Source organism: Nerophis ophidion, linkage group LG16 (assembly GCF_033978795.1).
Source record: "Nerophis ophidion isolate RoL-2023_Sa linkage group LG16, RoL_Noph_v1.0, whole genome shotgun sequence".
NCBI classification, from domain to species: domain Eukaryota; kingdom Metazoa; phylum Chordata; class Actinopteri; order Syngnathiformes; family Syngnathidae; genus Nerophis; species Nerophis ophidion.
In genome coordinates, this window is record NC_084626.1 from 22,591,710 (window position 1) to 22,604,580 (window position 12,871).

General features: G+C 39.8%; 1 protein-coding gene across 3 annotated transcripts in view; it reads right to left on the reverse strand.

Moving 5' to 3' along the window:
- The window catches only part of rhobtb3 (Rho related BTB domain containing 3), an 87,867-nt gene that overhangs the window by 57,668 nt on the left and 17,328 nt on the right, over nt 1–12,871 (reverse strand). For all 3 annotated transcript variants that reach the window (XR_009802162.1, XM_061874705.1, XM_061874704.1), the window contains exons 3-5: nt 12,047–12,239; nt 5,918–6,075; nt 4,458–4,566 (exon numbers count right to left, since the gene is read on the reverse strand). Coding sequence is in view for 2 of the 3 variants with exons in the window: in XM_061874705.1 (XP_061730689.1) it covers nt 4,458–4,566; nt 5,918–6,075; nt 12,047–12,239 (460 nt within the window). In the remaining variant the exon portion in view is untranslated. The remainder of the gene's footprint in view (nt 1–4,457; nt 4,567–5,917; nt 6,076–12,046; nt 12,240–12,871) is intronic.

Below are 12,871 nucleotides of genomic sequence, written 5' to 3' on the forward strand. Positions count from 1 at the left end.
AACCGTTCAAATCGCAGAAAGGATAAAAGTTTCTTCAGAGTTAAAAAAGAGGAGAATAGTGTCACTCCAAAGTGAGTTCAAAAGGAGTGCTGTCAGTGGAAAAAGAAGCAGAAGTGACACCGTGCTGTTGTCGTGGTAAAATACAAATGGCATCAAATAGAAATATATGTGATGTTCCACGCTAATGGTGTGATGCAGGTTCAAAATAAAGACCCACAAATAACGGTGTGACTCTGTAATTGGTCCTGGTTATCGGGGACTGTAATTGCCGACTGACACAGCCCATCTTTTGCCTTGGATTTTGTGTCTGAGCCTTTTAATGCAGTGCCTTTTTGTTCCATTGGCTTTTTTGAACCATTGACGGTGTGGACAGTAAAAGTACTGTCGCACTCACCGCTTGTTGGGATCCAGCGCGGACGTGGAATGTCCTGCTGGGCAGCAACTTCAAAAAGCTTCATCTCTGGAAGTGTTGTGAAGGCAGCACGCTGGGACAAATGTCCGAGTAGAAGAGGGGCAGTGGAAGACACAATGGCAACTTTCACTCATTGAGAGCCATTCACTCCTCTGGGATTGCTAGGTTAGTGGAGCTCCACACACACAACACTGCAAAGTGCCATTCTTGTAAAACTAGCTGGCCTCTCTAACATTAAACTTTCATTTTAAGGTAAGGGCCGCAAAATATCGTCTCGGGGGCTGCAATTGGCCCGTAATTTGAGACCCCTGCATAAATGAAGCTTTCAACACACACAATGTCGAGATCTACAGTTATATTTTGATGAAGACGGGGTAATCATAAACAGCGAGTGCAACAGCAACAAACATGGCTGTAGGGCAGGGGTGCCCATTAGGTCGATCGCCAGGTGGAGGGTGTGTCAGTCCGTCGACAGCCAGGCATTAAATAATATAAAATGATGGATCATCAATCTTCACCAAGACATGACTTTGGTCACTTGATTGACATTCAGGACACCTGAGGGTCTTGTGAGATGACGCTGGCTGCTGCCACATCATTATTAAGAAAAAACGACCGACAGGAAGGCCAGAAACACTTTTTATTTCAACAGACTCTCACCTGCCGCCAAAACTCTAAAAACTGACTGCACAGTTCCTGTCTTCACAATAAAAGCGGCGCTTCATCCTGCCTGCGCTAACAAAATAAGAGTCTCAGAAAGCTAGCTCACATAAGCGAGCAAGCTTTGGAGTTTGCTGCCAATGTGTTTCTTATAAAGCTTATAAAAAGGAGTATGGAAGCCGGACAAACTTTCATGTGGTATTGGACAGAAAGGAGGACTTTTGTTCTCCTCCATTTGAAAATGTGGAAGTTCTAATCACTACTGTCTGATTCCAATCGATGCAAGTCATCCCAATCACACCTATTTATATTCTTGTCTGCATGAAAGAAACATGTTTGTATTATCATTAAACACATTTAACTTGTTAATAAAAACCTCTCTTCCTAAATAAATCAATATAAATGATATATATGAATGATCCCCTCCACTTGGTCAATTGAAAAGTAGCTGGACTGTAAATGATTTACACCCTACTGATTATTGAAACACATCAACAGTGTGCAAAACTGGTTATTTTTTGGCGCATTTAAAAATCAATTAAAACACATCAGCAATTAAAACATATATCGTACTTTATCTTCTGCTTGGCTTATGCAACTTCCGGTCATTAAAGTTTGATTGAAAGTTCACGCTCCGCAAAGATATATCAACTGCCCTGAGACGCCAAGTTAACTCTTGAAATGCATTCTTAGCCGAGCAAAAACGATGCACGATTTATCCGGGAGAGTCTTGATACCAATTTCCTCGACCCAAGCACACAGAAAGAAGTTGTAGACCTCCATGCTTTTCCAAGTTGTCATCTGTTTTGCCGTGTGGAATGACATCTGGAGCACCAGACGGTGCGACGTGTCTGGGAATGCGGCCAACAATTATTTCTTGAGATTACTTGACAAATCTTGTTTTGATAATGTATGAGGATAGTGGTTTGCATTTTTTGCTTATGTCTGCTTTTGATGGTAAGATCTGGCCCTTTGCGTAGTCGGCTAGTTTGTAGGTTTGGTGGCTCAGCTCTTTGTCACATGACTGAACACAGCCTATTCACAATTACCTGACTTTGTCCAAGACTCTAAGAAGGCACTTGTAAAATTGAGGATGAAAGTCTACACTTTCATTGCACAAAAAAATTTACTATATTACTTAGGTGTACAAACTAGGGATGCACCGAAATGAAAATTTGTGGCCGAAGCCGAATAAAATTTAAAAGCTTGGCCGAAGGCCGAATACTGAATACCAAATGCAGTTTTTCCCCAAAATTTTTATATTGCATAAACAGCCTACAATAAATTTTTAGACATGTTTTTTTTAAATAAAGTACATTTTTATTGAATATTGACATATTTTTAACATTCCAGTAGCCTTTGCTTTTCAAAAAAAGCACAAAGTTTTTCATTTATATTAGGCCTTAAAAAAAAACATGCATTCCAAAAAAAAATAAAGTGCATTAAAGTGGATAAACCCACAACAAATGCATTATTGTCCTTTTGGCAAAAGTCTGCTTAGCCAAACAGAAGGCTCAAGTAAATCTCAATTAAGTGTGTGCTTGTAACCTCATACACTTATACAGGTAGCCTACACAACAGGCTAATAATGTAAACAGAGGCCCCACTAAATCTCAATAAGTGTGTGCTTGTAACCTCATACACTTATACAGGTAGCCTACACAACAGGCTAATAATGTAAACAGAGGCCCCACTAAATCTCAATAAGTGTGTGCTTGTAACCTCATACACTTATACAGGTACACAACATTGTAACCTCATACACTTATACAGGTAGCCTACACAACAGGCTAATAATGTAAACAGAGGCCACACTAAATCTCAATAAGTGTGTGCTTGTAACCTCATACACTTATACAGGTACACAACATTGTAACCTCATACACTTATACAGGTAGCCTACACAACAGGCTAATAATGTAAACAGAGGCCCCACTAAATCTCAATAAGTGTGTGCTTGTAACCTCATACACTTATACAGGTAGCCTACACAACAGGCTAATAATGTAAACAGAGGCCCCACTAAATCTCAATAAGTGTGTGCATGTAACCTCATACACTTATACAGGTAGCCTACACACCAGGCTAATAATGTAAACAGCACACACACACAATGTAAAGAGCACACATCAGAGAAATACCGTCTGCTCGGTATCGTGTAACGGGGCTCAATGTGCTCCATGAGTCTCCAAAAGCCAATGTCCTCCACAACACTAAACAGTTGATCATCCAAAGCCATAAACTCCATGACCTTCTTTGTAATTCCGTTTGCTTTGGCACTGTCAGTCGCAAACATTTTCGTCCTCTCAAAGACGTCGGCCACGAGGCACCTCCCCGAGACAGTTTGGCTGAACATTCGTTGCAAACTGCAATACTTTTGTCACTTTCCGACACTTTAAAATATCTCCACACTGCTGACATTTTACTAAAGGCGCCTGGTTCCAACGTCACCGCGTCACTGCACGTTGGTTGATTGCGTCACCGCGTCAAAAAATTGCGTCATTGCGTCACACGCCACTATTCGGCCTTGCATTTAACTCATTCCACCGAAGGCCGAATGTGGCTTTTTTTGCCATATTCGGCCGAATATATTCGGTTACCGATTAATCGGTGCATCCCTAGTACAAACCCTCTTGATGTGGGATGTTACTGTTCTTAAACAAGGCAGAGCACTCTGGGTCAGTCTGGGTTCTCAGTGAAGGTCTCACATCTGTGGAAGTCCTTGCCACTGGACTTCAAGTCACAGTGGGACATTCAACTGTTCTCCACAAAACTGAAAAAGGGACTTCAGGAAAATGAGAAATGTGAGCACTAGAACTGGCTGTAGTCTGCACAAATGGGGCAATTTATTTTTATTTTATACTTGTCTTAATCCTTCTGTATCTGTTTTCACTTTTCTTTAAAATCCCAACCAGGGATGAGGGTTGCAAATGAGCCTGTGACTAGAAGTCTTGTGTACTCTGACATGGCTTACACATGGCTAGTAATGTTTCCTTCTACTGTCCTTGTCAAATAAACAAATTTAAAAAATAGTTTTACTGTGTTGGTTGAGGTCAAATTCCAACACTGATTAAATGAGTTTGTTCAAAGATAAGATTAATAATAAGTAATCCTGACTAATCCCACTATAACTGCCAATTGTTGTTGCTCAGTCTGAGTCCAGACTCAAATTGATTTAAACCTTAGCTAAGCAAAGTAGTCCACCTTCCGCTTTGTTTCCCGTCTAAGGAAAAGGAAATATTGATCTGGACCAAACCTTTTTTACTATCTATTAAATTCCGCCGGACGGAAAAGGCAAACGCTCGATGAAAACATAAAAGGACAAAAGTCAAATGCCACTTGCATGAAAATACAATCATAAATAGTTCTGAAATAGTCCACTGACCTGGTTGTTCCAAGTGAGGCGGACGCAGCTCGTTGATTTTATTTCCTCGCCTCTTCTCCGGCCTTTCTTTGACTTTCTGTTTGAGACACTGAATCATGAAGTACTCCAGCTGAACAAAACACAAGCAGAGACACACTTTTTCAAAAACAAGGTCCACAAATAAGTGTTGTTGCGTCATCGGTGCTTTACTTAGGGAACAAATGGCCCCCATCAAAAGCTCTACTATCTTAAAAATGAATAAGCCTGAGGTGAGAAGCAATCAACAGTGGTGTGTGTGTGTGTGTGTGTGTGTGGTTTGTTGTATTTTTACCCTTCTTGAGACATGAATTAGGAAAAATATCTTCCATATGAGGAGGTGTGAACAAGTGATGACATAAATGCTGGTCCCAATAACATTGCATCTAATGTCTCATTTGGACCCCCCCTGGTGACATCTATCAAAATGAGGGTGGTCCCAAAAAGGAGGGATTTTTCTAATTGACTGTGTGTCGCTTTTAAAAGTGCTGCCCCTTTGGTCAACATATGAAATAACAAGTGTGTGTAAAAATATGAAGTGCTCCCGTTCTGGTCAACATATGAAATACAAGGTGTGTGTAAGAAATTGAAATGCTCCCCCTTTGGCTAAAATTAATTAAAATAAATAATTAAATATGTATATACAGACATACTATAATAACTTAAAGTAAATAATGAAGATTAAAAAAACAATTACAAACAAAAACATTTTTAAAAAATAACTAAAAGCTTACCTCTTGTATATTTACATAGTATGTATATATCATTAATTTTATAAATACAAATATTTATTATATCTAGAAAGGGTGGTCCTAAAGAGGGAGGCCTTTTTCAGAGGTCCCAAGAAGGTAACAAACACAAGAACGTGTGTGTTCTTGTATTTTTACCCTTCTTGAGACATGAAAAAGGAAAAGTAGCTTCCATATGAGGAGGTTTGAACAAGTGATGACATAAATCCTGGTCCCAATACGGGAAACAATTGCAATAGACAATGTTTCATTTGCACCTCTGCTGGTGAAATCTATCAAAATGAGGGTGCTCCCAAAAAGGAGGGATTTTTTTAATTGACTATGTTAGTTTTAAAAGTGCTCCCCTCTGGTCAACATATGAAATAACAAGTGTGTGTAAGAAATTCAAATGCGCCTCCTTTGCCCAAAATTAATTTAAAAAATTTAAATAAAATATGTATATAGAGACATACTGTGATATCTTGAAGTAAATAATTAAGATTAAAAAACAATTACAAAGAAAAAAATACAAAATAATTAAAAGCTTATCTTTTGTATATTTGCAAATGCCTCCCTAAAGAGGGAGGCATTTTTCAGAGGTCTCAAGAAGGTAACAAATACAAATACAAGAATGTGTGTGAGTGAGTGTGTGTGTGTGTGTGTGTGTGTGTGTGTGTGTGTGTGTGTGTGTGTGTGTGTGTGTGTGTGTGTGTGTACCACGCTGCCAAAGTAGCGACCCACGAACACATGGTTGAGCGAGGGTAACTCCAGGTAGGTGGCCCCCAGGTCCCGGGACAGCTGCAGACCTTCACTGTGAGGCACACAGCTGCTCCAGTCAGACGCACACAGCGGGCACGTACAGGGAGGTCCCTCGTCTGAGTGCAGGCATGACAATTCATTATTTTACTACTATTTACTGCAATTGTTACAGCAGCAGTCAAATGATTCCTTTTTTTAATCGCACATTTGGAATAATCACAGGTCATTACTGGCCTGCAAGGCTGCACGATTAATCGACATGGATTTGACATTGAGGTTTTTTTCTTTCGTATGTGGAAATAAATTGGATATATGCACGATGTTGTCCTCAATGTGAATGCTCCCGCGCTGATGTCGCACTCATGCAACTAAAACGTCATCAAAGAGCGATAAGCCTCATAATTATTTGCCAAAATAGTCGATTACAAAATGAATAGCTGACAACGGAGCAGAAAACAGGTGTAAATAAAATGTTTTAGGAAGTCAGGTGAAAGTTCCCCCACTCCTGTCTCCGACTGCTCCCCCACAGACATGCTCCTCAAGCAGACATGGGAGCAACTTATCCCGTACATCTGCCAGAGACAAAATACTGGTCCGCTTCCTTCTTAATTTTCAAAACGCAATCATTTGGTTGAGAAAATGTTGACTTTGACTTTCACAAATGAGCGAGTACTGAGACCGACTCAAGCTGAAGCCATTTGTCTTTCTGTAAAGACTGCAGTGTGACGTCTTGTCCGCATGCAGGTCAGCTTGCATTCACACAAGAAATAACATCTTTTTTTTATAAAGTGGATATAAAGGGATATTAAACTTTTATGCCTCATTACTGTATATTTTTTTAATATTGTATTATATTTGGAAGGTAAATAACTGTTATCCTAATTAAATGAACCAAAAATAAAATGAACTCTCATTTCAGTAAGCAGAAATTTAACTTCAATAAATATTGAACATCTTAAAGTGCATGTTTACCCAGTTGGAAGAACTAAGTTGATTGTTGTCTTTTGTTTTCTTGCCATCACGTGATCACAGCATTTTCCATCGTTTACCATGAATTGATGAACGTGAACAAGTTGAAAAACTTATTGGGGTGTTACCATTTAGTGGTCACTTGTACGGAATATGTACTGTACTGTGCAATCTACTAATAAAAGTTTCAATCAATCAATCAATGTTGTTGTTGATGGTCTCATATTGCCAATCCAATTTGAATTCCCACAACAGGACATTTGGCTTTGTTATCCTATTTTTTACCTCCTAATTTTTGTTATATTGTTCTATGTGCTTCTTGTGTGTGTAAAGACAGATTGTGGACGACTGAAAAGAGGGCTCACTGCGTTCAGTTTATTCTACCATTAAATAAAAGTGTTGAGGTGCTAAGAGGTCTACAGAGTGAGACGCCTTTCTCCCCGTTTGAAGCGAGACACAAATAAACGTGAAGCTACACAAGTCTGATTGGCGAACACGTCTGTTGGTGACGGCGGACAACATTGATTATCAAATTCTCTCCATGAGCTTCAAGAGGTAGTCACCTGAAATAGTTTTCACTTCACAGGTGTGCTTGAAGCTCATGGAGAGAATGCCAGGAGTGTGCAAATCAGTAATCCGAGCAAAGGGTGGCTATTTTGAAGAAACTAGAATATTAAACATGTTTGCAGTTATTTCACCTTTATTTGTTAAATACACAACTCTACAAGTGTTCATTCACAGTTTTGATGTGACAATGTACAATGTAAATAGTCATGGAAATAAAGAAAACGCATTGAATGAGGAGAAGGTGTGTCCAAACTTTTGGCCTGTACTGTATATTGATTCAGACTGTAATGACCTGCTGGCGGTAATGTTGTATGTTCGTTTAGTTTTGACTTGATGTTCATTGTTCCCATGATCGTGAACACACCGTGGCTGAAAGGGGATTGGCCGAGAATGAGGAAGTGTTGTGTGTCTGGGGAAGCACGGAGAGGAAAGAGGGAATACCTGATGGAATTGGGCCGGTTGTTAGCATAAGATTGGCAATAAAAGTTAAAAATAGCGTCATTCTCTTGACTTCTACTGGAAGCTAAAATACATCATATTATTTTAATTAGTTTTTACATATTGAAACCATATTTTTAAGAGGTGGCGGCTTTAATTTAACCATGGCAGTACGCCATGATCTGTTACATTGACAGGAAACCCTGTTCATGCACTCAAAAATATCAGCACACTTTCCTCATTTTAGCTTGTCCAAACATTTGACTTATACTGTACATGAAGGGGCAAAAACGTATAGGTTGTTCCATCTAATGCAGTGTTTTTCATTGAAAATATCTGGAGGCACACAACCAGCAGAAATCATTACAAAAATAAACTCAGTTGACTCAGTAAAAGTCGTCGTCTCAATTGTTGGATATGACTTTAAAGCATAACCAAGCATACATCCCTATAGCTCTTGTCTCAAAGTAGGTGTACTGTCACCACCTGTCACATACTTGTATCGCACTTTTCTACCTTCAAGGTACTCAGCGCTTTGACACTATTTCCTCATTCACCCATTCACACACTGACGGCGGGAGCTGCCATGCAAGGCATTAGCCACCACCCATCAGGAGCAAGGGTGAAGTGTCTTGCTGAAGGACAAAACGGACGTGACGAGGTTGGTAAAAGAAGGTGGGGATTGAACCAGGAATCCTCAGGTTGCTGGCATGGCCACTCTCCCAACTGCGCCACGCCGTCTCACTCATCATGCCGTGACTTATTTTGAGTTTTTTGCTGTTTTCCTGTGTGTAGTGTTTTAGTTCTGGTCCTGTGCTGCTATTTTGGTGGCTTTTTCTCTTATTTTGGTATTTTCCTGCAGCAGTTTCATGTCTTCCTTTGAGTGCTATTCCATACAGCTGCTTTGTTTACGCAATGAAGTCTATTTCAGTTGTTGCTATCCTTCTTAAAACCTACCTCTTCTCCTGCCAGTAGCATATGCTTGTCTCAAAGATTAAGCCATGCAAGTGCAAGTGCAAACGAGTTTGACAGTGAAACTGCGAATGGCTCATTTTCGCTTTATTTTTTTCAATTTGTTGTGCTTTTATTATTTCATTTTTTTTATCTTGCAATTTTACTTTTTATTTGAACCCTTTTACCGTATTGCTTTTGCACTACCTTGTATAGCGCATTCTTTGTTTATGTTCTTTCTTTGTTTTTTTGCTCTATACTTTTAATCCTGTAAAGCACTTTGTTCCAATTTAGAAGTTGTTGTAAACGTGTTCTATGAATATAGCATTATTGATTGTCATGTCATGTACAAATGTACTTTGTGGACGCCGTCTTGGCTCCACAGTAAGTCTTTGCTGTCGTCCAGGATTCTGTTTTTGTTTACTTTGAAGCCAGTTTGGTTTTAGTTTCGTTCTGCATAGCCTTTCCTGAGCTTCAATGCACTCACCTTATGTTTATTTTTGGTTTGAGCATTAGATACGCTGACAAGCCCTTGTCGTCTCACACGAAGTGTTCCCGACATCGACAAAGCAATTAGCTACCGGCTGCCACCTACTGATATGGACGAGTAAAACACGGTTACTCTGCTGAGCTCTAGACAGCACAGACACTCAACAACGGCACATAATTTGCAGATTATAATTACTGGTTTGCAAAAACTATTTTCAACAAATAGATGAAGCTACATAATCTCCCCCGGCACACCAGACTGTACAGTGGTTGAAAAACATTGATCTAATGAATGAAGAAGACACCGATTTGCAACCATTTAAGGAGCAGCTATGCTGAGCTACGTACACATGGGGAGCCAAGTGACAGAATCGGACAGAAAATTAGTGGGATTATCTTGCAGGAGCAAAAGCACCAGGAAAGAGAAAGAGAACAAAGAGGAGAGACAGAATGAATGAGCGGGACACAGCTAAGTGCTGAGGCATTTGATAAATCAGACTGCTAATAACCTGCGGGCACTCAGCCACAGCGACTGTGTGTGTGTGTGTGTGTGTGTGTGTGTGTGTGTGTGTGTGTGTGTGTGTGTGTGTGTGTGTGTGTGTGTGTGTGTGAGAGAAAATAAAAATGTGGGTGTATAAGCGTCTGTCAGGCTGTGACTTGGCACGTCAGTGCAGCGATTGCGTGCGTGTGCCCTTGGCTGAATCAGCGCGCTCCACGCCGGTTTAATGGCCGCTTTAATGCTCGTACTGCAGCGCCGGGCGCCACAGCTGTGCCTTACAGTCCAGCAGCGGGAAGCGCTCCCAGCCCGGCCGTGGCTCTCCGCAGTCACGTGGGGATAGTGTCAACATAGTCACGGCAGCAGGCAGAGAAAGAAGAACACAAGCCACAAACATATCTCCCGGTGCTGCGCCACTTAAGTCTGCGACGCCGCTCTGACAGGATCTCAAGAAATGTCGAGCAGAAAAGCTAAAAATACAACTCTGTGCATTTCAGTGGCTTGTTTACACAGAGCGGAGTCAATGAGGGTCACGGTGTCTGCGAATATTGGCGCACTTGGCACGCTGGGAATAACACTCATCAAATCCAGCTCCATCAGCTGCAGCAAAAAATATTCAGTTTGTAATATCATCATTGTCACTGGCGTCCCACTGGATGTGAATTCTCCCTGCCCACTGGGTGTGAGTTTTCCTTGCCCTTTTGTGGGTTCTTCCGAGGATGTTGTAGACGTAATGATTTGTGCTGTCCTTTGAGACATTTGTGATTTGGGGCTATATAAATAAACATTGATTGATTGATTAATTGATCTGTCAAAGGGAACTAACACATCACCTGCTGTAGGTCAGTGATGTGCCGATCCATACTGTGATATCACCGATACAGGATCTTTATGCTCTAATATCCATTCGCCAATCAAAATATCAATACATTTAATACTGAAAAGTCAAAGTATGCAGGGCTCATGTTGAAAATGCTAAAAACAGGTATTGTGTCAGCTTTGTATTATTGGTGACTATAACTTTATTAATGTTAGTTACATTTTCCTAATACATTCCATTTATTCTTATTTCTTCTTAAATTTTACTTTTGCCTTTATCCCAATGTAAGAATACAATAAAAATAATATATGAAAATACCATGGTGGAACTGCGTAACCCAATATGTCCAAAGTTCTGCCTACAGGAGAATATTCATGTTCTGTTACACATTCAACAGTGTTTATTATGGTTATTGGGATTTTTCTAATCACTTAATAAGTGAGTATTATTTCAGTTTTTATTTAACAAAGTAAACTTTGTTTATAATGTAGGTATATTCTATTTTTTATTTTGAGAGCTTCTAATATCTTACTTTAGGAGTGTCTAAACATTTTCTACCATTGAAAAGTCTAGTGTGGGGGGGCTACTTTGATATGTATTTTTTATTTTATGCTAAAAACACACACACATACAGTATATATATATATATATATATATATATATGCAAATATATGTATATATATTTATGTGTGTGTGTGTGTATATACATAAAAATATACTTCACATATATACTGTATATGACCTAATATATTATTTGTTTAAAATGTTCAGCATTTTGTCATTATATTCCCATTTTTTTCCGTTTTTTTACCTTTTACCCTATTTTTATTTTTTTTAGAAAGATATGTTATTTGAAAATACACAATTTTTTAAATTTTGCAGACAGCTTATGTATATATGCACAATGTATCGGTATCAGATGGGTATGGCCAAAATCAGCCAGAATTTTACTTGGTATAGGATCAGAAAGAAAATCGGTGGTATGGCACATCTTTACTGTGGACTGATTTGATTGATAGAAACTTTTATTAGTAGATTGCAAAGTACAGTACATATTCCGTACAATTGACCACTAAATAACTTTTTCAATTTGTTTAAGTCGGGGTCCACGTAAATCAATTCATGGTAAATAAAGACAATGTGTATATTTTCTTGTCATTCAAAAGCACTTTAATGGCTTGCTCATCGGTCACGTTTTCTTTTCAAGTCAAACCTGCAGTAAAATATGAATATGCTAATTTATTTGAGGATGTGCGATAGGCCACAATGAGATTATACTGAGAAGGCTGACAAAGTGGATTTTTTTGCTGACGTAAGCAGATGCAAGAAAACTAAAGAAAATAGCACTCATCCTCACCATTCAGCCGAGCGCCGACTGCAACCAGGATGACGGGCACGCCCCAGTGCCTCAGGAGTGGGCGGAGCCTCGGAGCGTAACCATTCCTGACCTGTTGGAAGGTCAGCTTGTCCGTCACGGAATACTTAATGACCAGGATGTCCGCCTGCTCAAGAACTTTCCGCACGCTGGACCACTCGCTGTCCAAAAGGTCCTGGAGAGGAAGAAAGGACACGTCCCCTCAATATGTCTCATCTTAGTATGAATACGAGCCAAAAAGCTGGGATGTTCAACCACAGTTTTGAGGGTCACCGCGGATTTCTCCCTTTAGTATTCCTCTTATTTTGTATAATCGGGAGAACCACCATCCTTGATAGTAGATATTTGACGTCTGTCTAGTTTGTTAGAGTTACAGGTGCACTTTGCTGCAGGACTTTGTCATGATCCGTAGTCTGGATCATGTTTAGTTCGGTTAATTTCTGTTAGTTTGGACTCCCTTTGTTGTTTGTCTACCTTGTGAGTTAGTTTGGTCACCATGGTAACGTATTAATTTCACCTGCTGCGGGTTCCAGATGCACACCTGCTTTTGTTAATTACTTTCCTATTTAAGCCTGCCTTGTCCCGTCAGTCGGTCTTGGTCCCTTGTTTGCGGTATGCAACTGTTTCGTTGGTATTTACTAGATTTCTTGTTACCTGATCCTGTGCTAGTGTTAGCATTAGCTTCTGTGCTTTCGCCACGCGTTTCTTTTCGTCTGTTTTTGTACCAGTGTTTTTGTTATTAAATCATTCTTACCTTTACGTTTTTGTCCGGAGTGTCTATGTTTGCTTTGGAGGAACGATCCCGCA